Source organism: Monodon monoceros, unplaced genomic scaffold (genome assembly GCF_005190385.1).
Source record: "Monodon monoceros isolate NGI ecotype Baffin Bay Population unplaced genomic scaffold, NGI_Narwhal_1 Super_Scaffold_19, whole genome shotgun sequence".
Lineage (NCBI taxonomy): Eukaryota > Metazoa > Chordata > Mammalia > Artiodactyla > Monodontidae > Monodon > Monodon monoceros.
In genome coordinates this window covers 52,991,976-53,014,016 of record NW_021703775.1, presented here as the reverse complement: position 1 = coordinate 53,014,016, position 22,041 = coordinate 52,991,976, and the positions used below count along the sequence as shown (strand labels likewise).

The 22,041-nt window shown below is 37.6% G+C and overlaps 1 protein-coding gene across 3 annotated transcripts in view; it reads left to right on the top strand.

Annotated features, from left to right (window-relative positions):
- DYNC2LI1 (dynein cytoplasmic 2 light intermediate chain 1) overlaps positions 1 to 22,041 on the top strand; it is a 47,005-nt gene that overhangs the window by 11,727 nt on the left and 13,237 nt on the right. For all 3 annotated transcript variants that reach the window (XM_029232483.1, XM_029232484.1, XM_029232482.1), the window contains 6 exons: positions 12,109 to 12,143; positions 13,490 to 13,559; positions 15,690 to 15,778; positions 19,745 to 19,931; positions 20,856 to 20,924; positions 21,523 to 21,600. In XM_029232483.1, coding sequence (XP_029088316.1) covers positions 12,109 to 12,143; positions 13,490 to 13,559; positions 15,690 to 15,778; positions 19,745 to 19,931; positions 20,856 to 20,924; positions 21,523 to 21,600 — 528 coding nt within the window. The remainder of the gene's footprint in view (positions 1 to 12,108; positions 12,144 to 13,489; positions 13,560 to 15,689; positions 15,779 to 19,744; positions 19,932 to 20,855; positions 20,925 to 21,522; positions 21,601 to 22,041) is intronic.

Here is a 22,041-nt window from a genome sequence, read left to right as displayed (position 1 = left end):
TACTCTTCTCCATAGTGGCTGTATCAATTTACATTCCTACCAACAGTGCAGGAGGGTTCCCTTTTATCCACACCCTCTCCAGCATTTGTTCTTTGTAGATTTTCTGATGATACCCATTCTAACTGATGTGAGGTGATAACTCAATTTAGTTTTGATTTGCATTTCTCTAACAATTAGTGATGTTGAGCAGCTTTTCTTGTGCCTCTTGGCCATCTGTATGTCTTCTTTGGAGAAATGTCTATTTAGGTCTTCTGCCCATTTTTGGATTGGGTTGTTTGTTTTTTTAATATTGAACTGCATGAGCTGTTTATATGTTTTGGAGATTAATCCTTTGTACATTGACTCATTTGCAAATATTTTCTCCCGTTCTGAAGGTTGTCTTTTCATCTTGTTTATGGTTTCCTTTGCTGTGCAAAAGCTTTTAAGTTTCATTAGGTCCCATTTGTTTATTTTTGGTTTTATTTCCATTACTCTAGGAGGTGTATCAAAAAAGATCTTGCTGTGATTTATGTCGAAGAGTGTTCTTCCTATGCTTTCCTCTAAGAGTTTTATAGTGCCTGGTCTTACATTTAGGTCTCTAATCCATGTTGAGTTTATTTTTGTGTATGGTTTTAGGGAGTGTTCTAATTTCATTCTTTTACATGTAGCTGTCCTGTTTTCCCAGCACCACTTATTGAAGAGACTGTCTTTACTCCATTGTATATCCTTGCCTCCTTTGTCATAGATTAGTTGACCATAGGTGCGTGGGTTTATCTCTGGGCTTTCTATCCTGTTCCACTGATCTATAATTCTGTTTTTGTGTCAGTACCATACTGTCTTGATTACTGTAGCTTTGTAGTATAGTCTGAAGTCAGGGAGTCTGATTCCTCCGGCTCTGTTTTTTTCCCCTCAAGACTGCTTTGGCTATTCGGGGTCCTTTGTGTCTCCATACAAATTTTGAGATTTTTTGTTCTAGTTCTGTAAAAAATGCCATTGGTAATTTGATAGGGATTGCATTGAATCTGTAGATTGCTTTGGGTAGTATAGTCATTTTTCACAATATTGATTCTTTCAATCCAAGAACATGGTATATCTCTCCATCTGTTGGTATCATCTTTAATTTCTTTCATCAGTGTCTTATAGTTTTCTGCATACAGGTCTTTTGTCTCCCTAGGTAGGTTTATTCCTAGGTATTTTACTCTTTTTGTTGCAGTGGTAAATGGGAGTGTTTCCTTAATTTCTCTTTTAAATTTTTCATCATTAGTGTATAGGAATTTGCAAGAGATGCAAGAGATTTCTGTGCATTAATTTTGTATCCTGCAACTTTACCAGATTCATTGATTAGCTCCAGTAGTTTTCTGGTAGCATCTTTAGGATTCTCTATGTATAGTATCATGTCATCTGCAAACAGTGACAGTTTTACTTCTTCTTTTCCAGTTTGGATTCCTTTTATTTCTTTTTCTTCTCTGATTGCTGTGGCTAGGACTTCCATAACTATGTTGAATAATAGTGGTGAGAGTGGACATCCTTGTCTTGTTCCTGATCTTAGAGGAAATGCTTTCAGTTTTTCACCATTGAGAATGAAGTTTGCTGTGGCAAACTTCATATATGGCCTTTATTATGTCATATATGGCCTTTATTATGTTGAGGTAGGTTCCCTCTATGCCCACTTGCTGGAGAGTTTTTATCATAAATGGGTGTGGAATTTTGTCAAAAGCTTTTTCTGCATCTATTGAGATAATCATATGGTTTTTATTCAGTTAATATGGTGTATCACATTGATTTGTGTATATTGAAGAATCCTTGCATCCCTGGGATAAATCCCACTTGATCATGGTGTATGATCCTTTTAATGTGTTGTTGGATTCTGTTTGCTAGTATTTTGTTGAGGATTTTTACATCTATATTCATCAGTTATATTGGTCTATAATTTTCTTTTTTTGTAGTAGCTTTGTCTGGTTTTGGTATCAGGGTGATGGTGGCCTCATAGAATGAGTTTGGGGGTTTTCCTTCCTCTGCAAATTTTTGGAAGAGTTTGAGAAGGATGGGTGTTAGCTCTTCTCTAAATGTTTGATAGAATTCACCTGTGAAGCCATCTGGTCCTGCACTTTTGTTTGTTGGAAGATTTTTTTTTCCATAGCTTTTTAATATGCTTTTTTTAATTAATTAATTTAATTTATTTATTTTTGGCTGCGTTGGGTCTTCCTTGCTGTGTGCGTGCTTTCTCTAGTTGTGGCGAGTGGGGGCTACTCTTCATTGCCATGCGCGGGCTTCTCATTGCGGTGGATTCTCTTGTTACAGAGCACGGGCTCTAGTCACACGAGCTTCAGTAGTTGTGGCTCGTGGGCTCTAGAGCGCAGGCTCAGTAGTTGTGGCGCCTGGGCTTCGTTGCTCCGTGGCATGTGGGAACTTCCCAGACCAGGGCTTGAACCTGGTTCCCTGCATTGGCAGGTGGATTCTTAACCACTGCACCACCAGGGAAGCCCTTGTTGGAAGCATTTTAATCACAGTTTCAATTTCATTACTTGTGATTGGTCTGTTCATATTTTCTATTTCTTCCTCGTTCAGTCTTTGAAGGTTATACCTTTCTAAGAATTTGTCCATTTCTTCCAGGTTGTCCATTTTATTAACATAGAGTTGCTTGTAGTAGTCTCTTAGGATGCTTTGTATTTCTGTGGTGTCTGTTGTAACTTCTCCTTTTTCATTTCTAATTTTATTGATTTGAGTCTTCTCCCTCTTTTTCTTGGTGAGTCTGGCTAATGGTTTATCCATTTTGTTTGTCTTCTCAAAGAACCAGCTTTTAGTTTTATTGACCTTTGTTATTGTTTTCTTTGTTTCTATTTTCTTTGTTTCTTTGTTTCTATTTCATTTATTTCTGCTCTGATCTTGATGATTTCTTTCCTTCTGCTAACTTTGGGTTTTGTTTTTTCTTCTTTCTCTAGTTCCTTTAGGTGTAACATTAGATTGTTTATTTGAGATTTTTCTTGTTTCTTGAGGTAGGCTTGTATGGCTGTAAACTTCCCTTTTAGAACTGCTTTTGCTGCATCCCATAGGCTTTGGATTGTCATGTTTTCATTGTCATTTGTCTCTAGGTGTTTTTTGATTTTCTCTTTGATTTCTTCAGTGATCTCTTGGTTATTTAGTAACATATTGTTTAGCCTCCATGTGTTTGTGTTTTTTACGTTTTTTTTCCCCTATAATTGATTTCTAATCTCATAGCATTGTGGTCAGAAAAGATGCTTGATATGATTTCTATTGTCTTAAATTTACTGAGGCTTGATTTGTGACCCAGGATGTGCTCTATCCTGGAGAATGTTCCGTGCGCACTTGAGAAGAAAGTGTGATCTGCTGTTTTTGGATGGAATGTCCTATAAATATCAATTAAATCTATTTGGTCTATTGTGTCATTTAAAGCTTCTGTTTCCTTATTTATTTTCATTTTGGATGATCTGTCCATTGGTGTAAGTGAGGTTTTAAAGTTCCCCACTATTATTGTGTTACTGTCATTTTCCTGTTTTACAGCTGTTAGCAGTTGCCTTATGTATTGAGGTGCTCCTATGTTGGGTGCATATATATTTATAATTGTTATATCTTCTTTTTTGGATTGATCCCTTGATCATTATGTAGTATCCTTTCTTGTCTCTTGTAACATTCTTTATTTTAAAGTCTATTTTATCTGATATGAGTATTGCTACTCCAGCTTTCTTTTGATTTCCATTTGCATGGAATATCTTTTTCCATCCCCTCACTTTCAGTCTGTATGTGTCCCTAGGTCTGAAGTGGGTCTCTTGTAGACAGCATATAGATGGGTCTTGTTTTATCCATTCAGCAAGCCTGTGTCTTTTGGTTGAAGCATTTAATCCATTCACATTTAAGGTAATTATCGATATGTATGTTCCTATGACCATTTTCTTAATTGTTTTGGGTTTGTTTTTGTAGGTCCTTTTCTTCTCTTGTGTTTCCCACTTAGAGAAGTTCCTTTAGCATTTGTTGTAGAGCTGGTTTGGTGGTGCTGAATTCTCTTAGCTTTTGCTTGTCTGTAAAGCTTCTGATTTCTCCATCGAATGAATGAGATGCTTGCTGGGTAGAGTAATCTTGGGTGTAGGTTCTTCCCTTTCATCACTTTAAGTATATCGTGCCACTCCCTTCTGGCTTGTAGAGTGTCTGCTGAGAAATCAGCTGTTAACCTTATGGGAGTTCCCTTGTATGTTATTTGTCGTTTTCCCCTTGCTGCTTTCAATAATTTTTCTTTGTCTTTAATTTTTGTCAGTTTGATTAATATGTGTCTTGGCATGTTCCTCCTTGGGTTTATCCTGTATGGGACTCTCTGTGCTTCCTGGACTTGGGTGGCTATTTACTTTCCCATGTTAGGGAAGTTTTCTGCTATTATCTCTTCAAATATCTTTTCAGGCCCTTTCTCTCTTCTCTTTCTAGGACCCCTATAATGTGAATGTTGGTGCATTTAATGTTGTCCCAGAGGTCTCTTAGGCTGTCCTCTTTTTTTTCCATACTTTTTTTCTTTTTTCTGTTCTGCAGCAGTGATTTCCACCCATCTGTCTTCCAGCTCACTTATTCATTCTTCTGCCTCATTTATTCTGCTATTGATTCCTTATAGTGTATTTTTCATTCCAGTTATTGTATTGTTCATCTCTGTTCTTTAAATCTTCTAGCTCTTTGTTAAACATTTCATGTATCTTCTTGGTCTGTGCCTCCATTCTTTTTCCAAGATCTCGGATCATCTTTACTATGGTTACTCTGAATTCTTTTTCAGGAAGATTGCCTATCTCCAATTCACTTGTTGTTCTTCTGGAGTTTTATCTTGTTCATTCATCTGGAACATATTTCTCTACTGTCTCATATTGTCTAACTTTCTATGTTTATGGCCTCTGTTCCTCAGGCTGCAGGATTGTAGCTCCTCTCACTTCTGGTGTCTGCCCCCAAGTGGGTGAGGTTGGTCCAGGGGCTTATGCAGGCTTCCTGGTGGGAAGGACTGGTGCCTGCCCACTGGTGGATGGAGCTGGGTCTTGTCCCTCTGGTGGGTAGGGCCACGTTAAAGGGTGTGTTTAGAGATGGCTGTGAGATCAGGATGACTTTAGGTAGCCTGTCTGCGGATGGGTGGTGCTGGGTTCCCACCCTGTTGGTTGTTTGCCCTAAGGTGTCCCAGCACTGGAGCCTGCAGGCTGTTGGGTGGGGCCAGGTCTCAGTGCCAAAGTGGTGACCTCCAGGAGAGCTCACGCCAGTGAATATTCGCTGGGGCCTCTGCCACCAGTGTTGTTGCCCCCACAGTGAGCCACAGCTGACCTCCGCCTCCCCAGGAAATCCTCCAGGACCTTCCAGTAGGTCTGGCCCAGGCTCCTATGGAGTCACTGCTTTGCCCTGGATCCCAGTGTACGTGAAACCTTGTGTGCGCCCTCCAAGAGTGGAGTCTCTGTTTCCCCCAGTCCTGTGGAGCTCCTGCACTCAAGCCCCACTGGCCTTCAAAGCCAAATGCGCTTGGGGCTCCTCCTGAACCTCCTGAAGCCAGACACCCCCAGGCTGGGGAGCCTGACATGGGGCTCAGAACTCTCATTCCTGTGGGAGAACCTCTGAGATATAATTATTTTCCAGTTTGTGGGTCATCCACCCAGCGGGTGTGGGATTTGATTATATTATGAAAGTGCCCCTCCTACCATCTTCTTCTTTGTCTTTGTATGTAGAATATCTTTTTTGGTAGGTTTGAGTCTTTTTTTGTTGATGGTTATTCAGCAGTTAGTTGTGATTTTGATGTTTTCATGGGAGGAGGTGAGCTCAAGTCCTTCTCCTCTGCCATCTTGTCTCTGCCTCTCACTGTTGGACCAAAAGAAGATAAAAAGTCATTCCAGGGTGAGGTCTCAGGGGAAGAGGGAACTATCAGTATATCTCAGTGTCCTGGTGCAGCGTTCCACTGGTGGGACTTGAAATTTAATTGGTTTTCCAGTTGGGGAACCATCCTTGAAGCTGGCTCCCCATGTACCTATTGATAATTTTTTCCACAATCCCCAACAGATGGTCAATGCAAATCTTCATGTGGTCAATTGTATCAAATTATCTGAAAGTACCCCTCTCCAGCCAGAGTCCTCCCATCTTTGAACCTTCTGTGCAGTCTGTACTGGTTATTCCTGGGGGCAGCTGCATAGCTATTGTCCCTCCGCAACATCTTGGGGACTCCCTTTGCATCTTTCTTGTGTTGGAGCTTCAGTTTCCTGGATCCTGTGTCTTCCGTTTTCTTGATTTACTCACTTATCTTTGTGGAACACATTCTTTTGTAGTTTCCTGGGAAAGTATACATGAGTAGTAAAATTTTTGAGACCTTGCATATCTAAAAGGTCTTTATTTTACCCTCACTCTGGATTGAAAGTTTATCTAGGTATAGAATTCTAGGTTGGAACGAGTCACTTAACCTCTCTTTGACCCTAGTTTCTGTGTGAGTCTGGATTATTTCCTTTGGGAGTGACAGAAAACTCAATTCAAACTGACTTAGACACTGTCTTGAATAGATGTTATCCCCTACACTATTATACTTTGCCTGTATTCCTCTTGTGATGTGTGTCATGAGATATCCTATGTATTATTCATTTCATATGGTCAGGCTACAGTCTCTAGTATACATCCATGAGATTACATGCGTTCTGTTCATTTCTTTTCTTTTTTTAAAAATATTTATTTATTTATTTTTTGGCTGTGTTGGGTCTTCATTGCTGTGCGTAGGCTTCATCCAGCTGCAGCAAGCGGGGGCTACTCCCTGCCACAGTGTGTGGACCTCTCATCTCAGCGGACTCCCTTGTTGCAGAGCACGGGCTCTAGGCGCACGGGCTTCAGTAGTTGTGGCACGTGGGCTTCAGTAGTTGTGGCTTGCAGGCTCTAGAGCACAGGCTCAGTAGTTGTGGTGCACGGGCTTAGTTGCTCCATGGCATGTGGGATTCACCCTGACCTGGGCTCAAACCCGTGTCCCCTGCATTGGCAGGCAGACTCTCAACCACTGTGCCACCAGGGAAGTCCCTGTTTATTTATTTTCTTTTTTTAAGCCTTTATTTATTTATTTATTTTTGGCTGTGTTGGGTCTTCATTGCTGCACGCAGGCTTTCTCTAGTTGTGGCAAGTGGGGGCTACTCTTTGTTGTGGTGCGTGGGCTTCTCATTGCGGTGGCTTGTTGCAGACCACAGGCTCTAGGTGCGCGGGCTTCAGTAGTTGTGGCACGCAGGCTCAGTAGTTGTGGCTCGCGGGCTCAGTAGTTGTGGCTCGCGGGCTTAGTTGCTCTGCGGCATGTGGGATCCTCACGGACCAGGGCTTAAACTTGTGTCCCCTGTATTGGCAGGCAGACTCTCAACCACTGTGCCACCAGGGAAGTCCCTGTTTATTTATTTTCATGCAAATGTATTTGTTTATGCTGCCACCACCTGCATGTTTGTAAGTTTCCATACAGATACACAAAGTGTGCTGCATTTTTCCTCCTCTTTTGTCTCTTTTTATTCTTCACATTGATATTGCACTCACTCATGCCACAGGTTTTGGTAATATATATGAGGTCATTTTGTTTTCCTGTGATAATACTGAACTTATTACTTGTAGTTTTGCATCTGTGGCTTTAATATATTATTCTAAGGCATTGTCTCAGCAGTTTTGTCATATGAATTACATGGACCCTCTTCCATTATTCTCTTTAAAAATTTTTCTTAATATCATACCTAATGACATCTCAATTTATCCAGACCTTTCTCTCTTGTTTTCTCTGCTCTCATTTGATTGTCAAGTTTCTAGGCATGGTCTTCTGATCCACTTGACATATGTTTCCTCTCTTTTCAAGGGATAATCATTCTATGTAAACTATTAAATACAGAATGGATAAACAACAAGGTTTTACTGTATAGCTGAGGAACTATATTCAATATCCTGTAATAAACCATAATGGAAAAGGAAAAAAATAAAACTTGCAGAAAAAATTTTTTTTAAGGGTTAATCATTCTAGTATTCCTAGAGTGTGGCCCAGAAAACTTTGTCATTGACTAGTCTTTCACTTCCCAGACCTTACTTTCTCACCCTAAACCTGAATCTCTAGGTGGTAGAAAAGTGGGAAGGAAGCTGTCTAGACCTCTACATTTTTACTTTTCCAGTTTCCCATAGTCTAAGATCTGGTTGTCAGAAGGTGCTTTCCAGGGTCCCTTAAAGGATAGCAAACACTAGGCACACATCTTCCACACACATCTTATCAATCGTGGTGCCTTTTTCTGCTGAGCCTGAACATGACATCTGATCCACAGCATTCTAGGAAAGTGCTGGCGGTTGAGATACAACAATCTGTTTGTCATTTCTGACCCTAGTAATGTCATTTATCTCCACACAGATTAGCAGAAGTCGGCCAGAATCCATGGGTTGATAGGTGCACAGGTATAGCATACCCTTTAGATCAACAGAGAGCTAATTTCACATAGAATAATCATTTAAGTGTTGTGTACCATAAGGGGGCAGTTAATTAAGAAATAATATTGATGACAGTATTAACATTCTCACTAAGACATGATTGAAAAATACCCAGATGAAAGAATTTTACATATGAACTGAATTATTTTATTTTTTATCACCTAATATTAGAATAATTACATTTTGAAAACAATATTTAGACATTTTGTGCAAATTCATGGTCATGGAACCATTGAGCTTGAAGATAATGAACTAATTTTATACTTAGCTAATACCATATTTAGTGTGAGTTAAAAAGTACTTATATTGATCTAGGAAAATTAGTAAATATAATTTTAAATATTTTAACTTTTTTATTTCATAATTTGAAAATATTAAGGTCTTCTACCTCAGTTGAGTATAAAAGCCAGGATCCATTTAAATATCTAAGTCAGCATCTAAGTCAATATCTTAAATAATACTCATATTTTATATTCAGTTAGTTCACTTTTAGGAATCTCATTTAAGGAATAATTGAATTGTGCCAATGATGTTTGTCAAAGGGCTGTTCATTGTTGTGAAAAGGACAGCATATCCTTTGGAACACTTTAGTAGCAAGAGACCCCTCCCCACTGACTGTAAGTTTCCCTTGTTTAGCCAAGGATAAAAAAGGTTTTGGAAGTGGCCGTACAGAGCAGGAACAGACGCATCCTATCTTCATGCAGCTTTGCTTGGCCCACAGCGTTTCTGCCAGAGACGTAGAACTGCTGGTGACACTGTCTAAAAAAGGTTGAGGCTTGCAGATGCTGAAATTCATCTTATTTGGGGTTTATATGACAGACCTTCCTCAACTTACAATGGGGTTACATCCCAGTAAGCCTATCATAAGTTGAAAATACCGTCAGTCGAAAATGCATTTAATACCTCTAACCTAACCTACATCATAGCTTAGCCTAACCTACCTTAAATGTGCTCAAAACACTTATATTAGCTTACAGTTGAGCAGAGTTATCTAACACAAAGCCTGTTTTATAATAAGGTGTTGAATATCTCATGTAACTTATTGAATACTGTATTGAAAGTGAAAAACAGAATGGTTGTGTGCATACAGAATGGTTGTAAGTGTATTGGTTGTTTACCCTCGTGATCGAGGGGCTGACTGGGAGCTGCAGCCCACCATCATGAGAGAGTATATTAGTGCATATCATTAGCCCGGGAAAAGGTCAAAATTTAAAATTCAAAGTGTAGTTTCTACTGAGTCTATATCAATTTCACATCATCATAAAGTCAAAAAATCATAAGTGGAACTGTCCTAAGTTGGGGACTGTCTATTTTATGATATTTTATATATATATATATATATATATATATAGTGTATATAATACTACTTTATTTCTGTGCTTCATGCTTCTACATGTTAACAGACATGAGGCTTTCAGGAACTAACTTCTGCATCAGTGAAGCTACATCTTTACCGGGCAGCGTCAGTGCCCAGGTAGCCTGAGCACCCCTCTGTTTCCAGCTGTGTCCCAGAAGGGTGGATGGACTTTGGAGGCCTCTCACTAAAGCTAAAGAGTTATTCCTGTGGGGATTCCTAAAACAGTGGTTAGAGAATGTGTTGTTTGTGTGATTTTGAAAGTGGTACAATTTCCAGTAGTGAAATGGTTCAAAATAGAACCTTGAAAGTGACATGTAGCAGAAGTAGAGTGAAGGAAAAAGTCTCTTGAGGAGGCAAAGGGGACTGAGAGGTCAGGGTCTTAGGTGGGTTGCCCATGCCCATGTGGGTGTGAAGTTAACAAGACTAATGACAGTAGCTGAGAGGGAGAGGGAGACTGTAAGCCAGAAGAGATGGCACCCATGAGGGTAGACTGATACAAGCCTCTAAGATTCTTGCCAGAGAGGAGAAGTAGAGTAATTGTTTACTCTACTGCTGTGATTGAAGTAATAGAAGGGAAGATGGGATTCATTTTGATAGTCTCTAAATGAACTTGTACTGTGTCAGTGCTTCTTGGACTAGGAAACCCGGGGGTCTATGGATGCATTCTCAGAGCGCAACAGTTCACTAGTGAATTTTTAAAATTTGGATCATTATTTTAATGGTAATCTAAAAGTTGACTTCAATGCCCAGAGTTGGGTTTATTTGGAATTCCACCAAGTAGTCTTATACATTTAAATGAAATTATAATAAAAATAATTTAAATCAACACTATGGGATCATGAGAACTTGAGAAAATTGGCTAGATATTATCTAAGATTCCTTCCAATTCTAAAATACGGTAATTCTGTATACTTTCTTGTACATAGAATATATTAATTTTTAGGTATTATAGTCCTCATTTATTTAAAACTTTAAAAATATTCTACATGTACACATTCGGTAAGGGACAATTAGAAGATCTTTATTTTCTTAAAAAAATTAATCACCTACAAAGTTATCACCTGGAAACATTCACTGTTAACATGTGATGTCTCTCTGGATTCATTTTTGTATTTTTTTCTCTCTCTCTGTATCTATGCATATTATGTATGTATGTGCATCTCAAAGAAGTAGGAAAAGAAGCTTTTTAACTGAAAACAGGGTCATGCATAATCTATTATGCATGTCTTACCATGTCAGTATGTATATTCCTACGTCATCATTCCTGTTAGCTGCATGTTATTCCATTATACGGATTGCAGTTATTAATATAGCCAATCAGTTCCCTATTTGGGACATTTAGATTGTTTCTAGTTTTTCACTCTACACCTACCAATAAATATCCTTCAATAATATATATTTTTAGTACTATTCCAATTATTTATATATCTCATTACCAAAAAAAGTCATTCAATTTGATCATAGCCCAGATATAATCTGGAGTCATTTATTTATGATTATCTTTTTTTTTTTGGTAAATATTATAGCTTTCTTGGCTTAAAAAAACACATGTATAATAAAATAATCTGTGTGTTTGGTAGAGTCCACAGTTTTCCAAACTGCTTTCTTTGGATCCTAAAGGTTTCCTTCGGTAGAGCTTTCCCCTCTGCTTCTCTTTTGTCTATTTTCTTGTAAGAGATTGTTTGTTTAAAAAAAATAGTTTTAAGAAAACAAACACAATGATTTAAACCACTGAGCCAGTCCCTGGTTAAGATGTGAAGTTAAGTTTCATGATTAGTGGCAGAGATGGGATATCCTATATGCCATCCTATATATCCTTACTCCTAAAAAGAAATTTAGAATAAATACATCTCCTAGAAATAAAACAAACCCAAAAAAGTACTCTAACCTGGTATCTGGATTGCTTACTTGGAACATATTTTCAACATGTCCTTTATTTGTATGTTGTCTTTTTTTATTTCCACTTCAACAAATTGGAATTAAAACATGTTAGAAGACACTGATCATCAGCTTAACCAGTAATTAGCATTGATGAGTAGAGAGAAAATTTAAGACAGCTGCCAAGTTGACCACTAAGATGAGGTTTGATTTGCTAGTATTTGTCATCTGCGGGACTTTATAATTATAATAATAGCAGTGTAGTTGCACTCTGATGGAAAGTTGACAGTTAACTTTTTCTACTCATCAAACTTAGGAATAATTCTGAAAGTTTCTAGTTTCCAGGTAATTTATCATTCAAGTGATTAAAAGCTATTTTGGGCCACAATTATGAACAATAATAAAATTTTACATGTGGATGACATTAACACAGTATTTCTTTCTTTTTGAATTTCCAGGGAAAGACTACTATTATTCTAAGGTGTCTTGACAGGTAAGTGTTATGTTAACCTCTAGACTACATTTGCTTTTTCTTGTTGTGTAGGGCAAGTTAGAATCTAAAAGACACATGGAAAGAGAATAATTTTGAGGCTGAAACAAAATATTTTAATTCTTAGTGATTCCTTATTATGGCTTTTACAATCTCCTTTAAAGATAAAACCAACAACAAGCAAAAAGAAATTGTACAGGATTAATATTGGATTTCCTTATTTGGGGGAGAAATTAACATAATTACTCAGCCTACCATAGTACTTGCTTATTTTGGCTCTGCTACTCTGATATTTAAACTTTTTAGTTCTATCTAGTTCATGACTGTTTGAACATTAATTACAATCTTCGAATTGCTCATGGGTGTACTTTTTTTTTTTAATTTATTTTTATTTTTGGCTGCATTGGGTCTTCGTTGCTGCGCGTGGGCTTTCTCTAGCTGCGAGCGAGGGCTGCTCTTCTTTGCGGTGTGTGGGCTTCTCATTGCAGTGGCTTCTCTTGTTGTGGAGCACGGCCTCTAGGCATGTGGGCTTCAGTAGTTGTGTGGCTCTCGGTCTCTAGAGCGCAGGCTCAGTAGTTGTGGCGCACGGGCTTAGTTGCTCCGCAGTATGTGGGATCTTCCCAGACCAGGGCTTGAACCCATGTCCCTTGCATTGGCAGACGGATTCTTAACCACTGCGCCACCAGGGAAGCCCTCCCGTGGGTTTACTTTTGAAGCACATTATTGGTCTTTAAACTGTGCGTGTTACCATTTGTTTTCTGTACTTCCTAATCTTCTATACCATAGAAGCATGCCACCAGATTAAGACTTAGGATTATGATTGGTAGGTGTTGCAGGAAGTTGATAAGGAAAGTCTTGTTTGTTTGTAGCTCTCATTAGCTAAATGATGCCTACGTTTGAACCGTGATTTCAGATTGAGAACTGTATAAAAATCTTTCATTGATGTTGCCGTTAAATTGATAGTCATTAGGTTTCCAGCTCCCCACATCAAGGCTGAGCACAGACCTGCTGTCAGTGCTTCCCACGTGGCCTGGATGCAGAGAGCTTGTGCCCTAACATGGCCACCAACACTGCCAGCTCCTTCTCTACTCCCCCAGCAGTGTTGCTAGGCACTGCCACTACATGCAGGTGCCATTATTCTCTGCAGTTGCTACTAAAGATGGTATTTTGAAGGCTTATTTAATTTTTGTATAAATTCTTAATCATTTTTATCTCAATGTGTTATACAAGGTGTAACTTCCCTACTAATCAAAGTTTTTGAGAGGAAGCAAAAATAAATCAGGTAAGATGATAGCGTAAGAAAATAATTCCACCCATGATGGTAATACTACCTGTCTTTTATTGTGCAGGGATGAGCCACCAAAACCAACCTTAGCCTTGGAATATACATATGGAAGGAGAGCAAAAGGACATAACATAGTGAGTGTCTTTTTGGTGATGCTGCACTACACATACATGGAGAAGTGAGGATACTGACGTTGTTTTATATTTTCCATCTTACCTACAATCGTTGCACATATCCAGCTGTACACTTCATAGCTATGTACTTTTTAACTCAAATGCAACTCAGCACATATGAAGCCAACCTAACTGTGGGGAAGTATTTTGGCCTTCTCATTTGTTATGTCTTAAAATGCTTGAATTGGATTCCTTTGTAACTTTATTGTACAGTTTTTTGGCATATTTTCTTCTTTCAAATGAGAATAACATCGTGAGTTATCTTCTGTCTCCAAAAAATCTGCTAAGAATATGAATTTGACCTGTGGAATATTTATGAAAAAATACTGGTCAAAATCCAGATTATTAGCATCTTGAAGTTGGTAATGCTATTTGAGACCACAGGCCCTAATTGGCTATAATCCTGTTTTCACTTATGTTAGTGTATCTACAGAGGAAAATTAGACATTGTTCAGGGTACAGGGAGAACTTATAGTGTATGTTAGAGGAATAAAAATTCCTAAATGGAATTCTCTTTTGGAGTTCTCATATGAAAAAGAGGTCTTTTAAAAATAAAATTAGATGTACGGAAGAACAATCTAGAATACAGTAGAAGGTCCCATATCTCCCATAACACAGGCAAATTTTTATAGATTGATCCAGTCCAAGTGTTTGATTATTAGACAATGTATATAAACAGTTAAAATGGGCTGTTGCTGCTTCCTGGATTCACCAATGCCAAGCTGGTTATTAAAACTGTGAAATTAAAAAGAGAAAAGAAAAAAAGTAATATATTGAGATGGGGGAGGACTTTATTTTTGTGACTCACATGAATTTTGCATGAGTGATAAGCCTAGAAATGGAATTATCCTTTTCATGGGAAACTCTGAGACAATTTTCATAAGCTTAACTTTTAAGAGCTCTAAAAACTTTTCTTCATCCAGTTGTGAATCAAGGGAGATTTTCCAATGCAAACTTATTTCCCCCACAAACATTAATTATTCAAATAGCAACCGCAAAACAATTTTAATGGTTGAGATAACTTGTCAAAAATGCAAAATATATATATTCATCTAAAACTGCTTTAATGACCACCTGCCTCTTCCAAGTTCATGGTATTAGACACATAAAAACTCATGTGATTCTTTTTCACCTGTTTGTTTCTATTAAACTTTGTGCCATCAAGTTGGGCTTTTCCATATTCATTCAAAGATGGGCTTCACATCTTTCTCAGATTTAATGTCTCCTAAAAGTTCTAAGTGGAAGAGCTTTATCAGCTCCTCACACAATCTTGGTGTCCTGAAGGTTCCTTAGTATCTGGCCAGAGGCAGAGATGCCATCAGCTAGCCGGTGGTGTAGGAGAGCTGTCATGGAACAGATGGTCTTATTTCCAAGCTACCCAGCCCTTTGGCTGCCCAGCCCTTTCAATCCCCTAGTGTTGGAGTCCTCTAAAAAGGGAAACAGTTGTTGAGTCTCTCCTTGTTCCCCCACCTACCGCTTGTATGGCCAGTGCCAACCGGTCACATTCCCCAGGGAAGTCAGGCACAGACCAGCTGCTTATATACTATTGCCCGGGAAATCCCAGTCTGCAGCCCGGACTGCCACCTGTTCTTCCCGTTTCCTCATGTCTTGTCTGTGTGTCTGATTTATTTTGTGAGCTTCTGCCTCCCTCAATTAGGATGTTTTCCTGTTCAACTGTTTTATTTCTATCTAAAATTATAACTGTTTTCAAAAAGATAATTCCAAATGTGTTCAATTTGTTAATTTTATTTCTAATTTGAGTGAGTGTCTGCTACATGTGATATTTACAGAATTGGGGCACTGTTTAATGTCTTCTATTAGGTTAGGGTAGAATTAGGGCATTTAGTACACATGTACATTCTTAATGTTTCATTTTTGTTCTTTGAAATAGAGGTTTTGGTGCATTTTGAGGGATGGAATAGAGAAAGGAAAAAATTTCCTTTCCTTTCAAAAAATTGCCAAGAAATGGTCTTGAGGACTATAATATCTTGTATCCATAATTATTACTGGCTGGTACTAATGAAATATAAGAACTATTTAACATGTAAAAACACCAAAGAACATTAATATGAAAAAACCCTGTTTTTTCAGCCAAAAGATATTGCTCATTTTTGGGAACTAGGTGGAGGAACCTCTTTACTGGACTTAATCAGCGTCCCAATCACAAGTGACACCTTACGGTAAGTGTGGCCACAGCTCCAGGAACAGTTGTTAGTAAGTATACAGTGGAGACCACAGGATGGATATGAGTAGGCTTTTGTGAACCAGAATTTGCAGGGACGGTTTTATGTTGCTTACAGTTCACCTTCTTTCTATGTGCTTAAACTGTAATGCTGTCAGAGATTTTAAAAGAACCAAGGTTCTGGCCTGTGCTGAAGTGAAATAGTTGGCATTCCAACTAGTAACATATTTTGCAAGCCTGCAAACAAACAAAATACGTCAAATAACACTTGGGCAATGAATTCACTTGGCAAAAATAAATTTGAAAACAATTATTTCTAACACCCATCCAAGCGTGAGCTAATTCAGCCCTGAGTTTTTCCTGCAGCTGGACATTATGTCTACTTTGAATTTAACGCTAATTAATACCATTGAAGCTTCATCCAGGGGACGTCTATGAGTTAGAGGAGGAAGAAAGTCTCTATTTGCTAACCTAAAAGAAACAGAACCTGGGGGAAAACCTCAAACTCTTTGGTGGTGTTTTCCTAACAATGACTCCCACACGTGGCCAAATCAGATGTGGAAAACTGTCATCTTAGCCAAGGAAAACAAAATTTTAAAATCTGAAATATCTTACTCCTGTCAGAGTTTAACACAAACCGTTGCTGCTGCCTGGACCAAATACAAAGGGCTTGACAATTATTTGTTAAATTTCAGCCATTAAGATCTTTAGAGTATGGAATTATTTCTTGTTAACAGGATAATTGTTTTTCTATAACTAGCCGGTAATGTTGGCTTTATTTGTCCAGTGATTTTTTTTTCTTTTAAAGAAATATGATTTACTGTCCTTTACTTATTACAAACGTAATGTATGCTCATATGGAAAACTTGGAAAAATACTGAAAGGTACATAGAAAGTAAAAGCATCCTCAAGCACATGAAAAAGAACTATCAACATATTGAGGTATTTCTTTCAGTGTTTTCAGTGTTCATAAATATACTTTGTACAGGTATGGGATATTGTATGTATATAGATTTAGATCTTGCTTTTTCACTTATAACCACTGTTTTCCCCTGACATTACTTTTCAGGATCATGGGATTTTACAGCTGTATAGTTTTCATTTGTCCTCCTTTAACAGAGACAAATAATCGAAGCTGCCTGGGAATTCGGGCAGCTCACGGTGGTGTGGTTGTGAAGAGATGGCGTGGACGGGGAGGAGCTGAAGGACCCAGAGCTGCCAGCCAGCCTGGCCTGAGGCTGGCAGGACTGAAAAGGCCGGGAGCAGCTCTTACCTGGCCCTGACTTGCACTTCACCTTGCCATATTACCTCACTTCCCTTCTCTAGACCTCACGGGCTTGTAGAAATTCTGGTTTCTGCAGGAAGCCAAACCTCTCCAGTTTCTTTAATGCCTCACTTTGTGAGTCCTTGGTCTTCTTTCCCTGGAACCCCAGGGCAGCTGGAGCCTGCTTTAGGAGAGAAGAGGGGTCAGGGTTATGATGAACAGAGGGCAGGGGCTCCATAGGCCTGGGTCCAGAGTAGCTTGCTGAGTGATGGAAGAATTCATGGAAAGCATTTCACTCCTCATGTAGCTGCAAATCTCAGAGTGTTTTGTGGCTGGAATTAATTTGACATATAATTTCCTTATGTTGGACGAAGCCCAGCGACCTCAGCAGCCGTACCAGTGCTCTTAGATACTGTTTATCTTTAAGATGCCTGTTCATAGAATAATTATAGATGCACTGAACATTTCCACAGACCTTAGATAATTTGTAACAGAGCATTTCCTGTGGTCCACTTCCCTGTTTTAAAAGGTCGTGTTTAAAAAAAAATGTTTTTAGCTGTCATTTGCTATGAAGGTAAAAGTAACACAGATATTTCCAGTGCACTGGAAACATAAATCTTAATCTTAGAAAAAAGTTGAATAATCCATTTCTCCTTTGCTTAAAACAAAGTTATTTTCATTTGGAAAAAAATGATAAATTTTATGTTATATATATTTTACCACAGTTAAAAAAAGTTCAACCATAGTACTCTCTTTTTTAAACATTAATCATACTAAAACTCTGAAAATATAGTATCCTCGCTTATGTATATATATTCTGTTACAATTAAGCAAAACTGGTTCTGAGCTTATTAAAATGACATAGATGTAGTTGGCTAGAGAATTTAATGGCTCAATAATTTTATAGAAAATCTTGCTAATTAATGTCTAAAAAGACTACTTTCTGGATTTAGACCTATAGTATAGAATTTAGCTACTGTTCTGCTTTAATTACACAACACAGCTGATTTGCTCAAACTAAGCAAAATAACTTGACTATATTATAACTAGCACGTATTGTAATTCCTTGCTATATCTACTAGCAGAATGTTTGCCCTGTTGATCAAAAATATATTGGCCCATGATTATGGTTCTACATACTTATTATGACCATTTTCTGAAATACTCCTATATTTGTTTGTTTGTTTTTTATTGTAAACTATCATAACATAAAATTCACAGTTTTAGCCATTTTTAAATGTACAGTTTAGTAGCATTAAGTATATTCACGTTGCTGTGCAGCCATCACCACCATCCATCTCCAGAACATTTCATCTGCCCCAACTGAAACTGTACCCAATAAATAATAACTCCCTATTTCTCCCTTCTCCAACCCCTGGCAACCACCATTCTAGTTTCTGTCTCTATGATTTGACTACTCTAGGTACCTTATGTAAATGAAATCATATAATACTTGTCCTTTTGAGTCTAGCTTATTTCACTTAGCATAATGTCTTTAAGATGCATCCGTGTTGTAGCATGTATCAGAATTCCCTTCCTTTTTAAGGCTGAATAATAGTTCATTGTATGTATATACCATGTTTTGTTCATCTCTTAACCCACTGATGGGCATCTGGGTCATTTCCCCCCTTTGGCAGTTGTTAGTAATGCTGCTATGGACATTGGTATACAAATATCTATTTGAGTCCCTGATTTCAAAACACCCAGAAGTGGAATTGCAGGATCCTCTAATTTTTTGAGGAACCACTGTACTGCTTTCCACAGTGTCTGCTGTACTATTTTATATTCCCACTGGCAATGCACCAGGGTTCCAATTTCTCTGTATCCTTACCAACACTCGTTATTTTCTGGGGGGTTTTGTTTATTTTTACTTTTATGTATCATAGCTATCCTAATGGGTGTGAAGTGGTATCTCATTGTGGTTTTGATTTGGGTTTCTCTAATGATTAGTGATATTGGGCCTCTTTTCATATGTTTATTGGCCATATGTATACCTTTAAATAGAGAAATGTGTATTTGAGTTCCTTGCCCTTTTTAAATTGGGTTGTTTTTGCTTAGGTTAGATTTACATGAACATGAGCACACGTGCATGTGGTCACAGTGGTGGTGTGTGTGGTGGCCAGGGGTGTGCTTTCAGAGAGGCAGCAAGGTACAGCAGAAAGGCACGTGGCTCTGGATGTAAATAGCAGCTCTACAATTTACTAGTTATATGAATCTGTGCCTCAGATTTCTAATCCATAAAATGGCTGTCATAACATCTTCTAGGAAGTGGTGTTGTTAAGAGTAAATAAGGTAGGTAGTCCTCCTAGCAAGGACCATCAGTAAATCTGTTTTCTTCTCCTTCACCAGGTTGTTGCATTGTTGCTGCTGCTGTGATTATTATTTTTGCTTCCCTTCTTTGGAGCACACAGCAAAAGTGGATCTAAATATGGCATTGTTGGACCCAATTACTTGCCGATTATTTGAACTGGATTATTACTAGTTCAAACAAAAACTTCAGTTGTGACACTTAAATATCACTAGGGAAAAGCACTAGAATAAATAAGGCTATAATTTTGGCATTTTTTTCTTAGAACATTGCTGGGGTTTTTTTTCTTAAACTATAGTGTTATTTTTAGAAAATAAATTTCGGTATAGTATGGCTTCAAATGGTAATTATTTTGACTCTTTTTTTTTTGAAACATGTTTTTATTTCTTTAGGACATTTTCTATTGTTCTTGTTTTGGACCTTTCGAAACCTAATGACCTTTGGCCCACCATGGAAAATCTGTTGCAAGCCACAAAACTTCATGTAGATAAAGTGATGATGAAACTGGGGAAGAAAAATGCTAAAGCAGTTTCTGAAATGAGACAGAAGATATGGAGCAATATGCAGAAGGACCATCCAGTGAGTTACTGTTGGGATTATCCCTAGAATTCTTAGCCCCATATATAGTTAAAGATAACATCACAAACAACTTCTTTAGATTTTTATGCATGAGTTGAAATTCATTTCATGTAGATGAACCTGTTCACTGGAAAATTATAGCAATTTAATAAAACCTCAGTAAGGGCAAAACAAGGAGAAAGATTTCATATGTCTTGTTAGACATCTACTGTGATTGTTATGGCATATTACACCAATCAAAAAGAATAGAGTTTTAAAGTAGTAGTTTGATACTGATTTTATAATCTCTGTAAAATGAAGATAAAAAACCAGGTTGTACAAATGTCACCTGGCAAAGGCTAGATAAGACTACAATTTTAAGCAAGGAATAGGATTTTAACAGCCTTTACCGTCACTATACTTTACGTTCATTTAGTGTCTGTCACATAATCAGTATCTTTTTATCATCTGATAATTAAACTATAAACTTGCAATATGATAATACAAGTAAGTCCTTTATATACAATCATGAATGTCATCTTCTAGAAAACCAAGAGCAGTATTTTATATTGCCCAGAGCTTATGTGAGTGCGTTTTACAAAGGTAATATCAGAACAGAACTGATAGTTTATGGTTCCCATGTATAAATGTTATTGTAACAAACAGTTAATACGAAATAATAATTTAAAAAAAACAGGAAGGTGACATATTTAAGAAAATAAAAGGACACAACATGAAGAATAAATATCATAGTTTAGGGAATTATCATTTCTAGTTTTATGCTTGAGAAATGTATTGATAGTTTAAGAAATTCAATATTGAAACAACCTCTGTCAAGCAAACAATGTCAACATTATGGGAAGATTTAAAATGATATAAGTGGAAATTAATGAATACATAGTAATAAACAATTATAATGAATCAGTGAAATATGTTTGTTAACAGGATTGTGAATTAATTGACCCATTTCCAATTCCTCTGGTCATAATTGGAAGTAAATACGATATTTTTCAGGTAAGCTCTTCCACTTCTAGTTGAGCTTGTTGTACATGCATGCCTAGGCTTTACAGGAGAGGAACAAAAGTAATAATGAAATGAGAAAAATGACTCTGGGAGGGAGAGGTCAAGGGGTCACACATCTTAAAGATTTTGGAAAAGAGGATATAGTTGGGAAAGAGAAAATAGGTAAGGAACAGTAAATACACTGGAATGGGGATATGGCAGAAGATTTAGAAACTGGATCCAGTCCAGTCACCAAGGGACAGGGCTTATGTCCCAACTTTTAAATCTAAGAAAGTAGAAAATTGGTTTCTTCTTATCTTTGCTTGTCAGAGAATCCTTGGGGTATTCCGCACTAGAAAATGTGTGCTTATATCTAAATTCTATTGAGCTAAGTGTTTAAACAAGGAAAGATCTGGTAGCTGCAGCTCTAGAAGGCTGCAGCTACTGTTCAGCTCTCTATAGAAACAAATGCCAAGGTAATGGAATCCTACTCAAGGTATGTTCCAAAAAATAAATAAGAAGATCTATTTCTGTATTGAATAATTTGCACCTTTCTGCTACAGACACTAGTTGTCTCAACTTTTTTCTTTTTAATAACATATTTCTTCAGGATTTTGACTCTGAGAAGAGGAAGGTAATATGCAAGACACTTCGATTTGTTGCACATTATTACGGAGCATCATTAATGGTTTGTACGTTTCCTATCCTTTGGGTTTGAACGGACAGTGACAAATTTGGAAAGATTAACAGCTTGGTGCACAGTTATGAATGCTAATGCTTTTACTAATGCATGTCATTCTCTCCTTTCCCATTGCCTCAAAACCCTCTTGTTACAGAGTGTTTATAATGTATTTCTAGAATGCACTCTGCTAGATGGCCTACCATTTCTTTGAAGCAAAAGTTCTAAATTTCTAATAGCCATAAACCCCCATCAATCTCAAAGAGATAAATTGGTTGTTTATTTATGTTTTAGTTTCCCCTTAAAAATTAGAATCTATGTTCTCTTAAAAGAAAAGAGAAAAAGACTAACAATTTTTTTAAAACTTAAATGCTGTTTGTTGTAGAGGTTAAAAATATGAACTTGGGAGTCATGCTGCCTGGGCAACCATTTACTAGATATGTGGTCTCA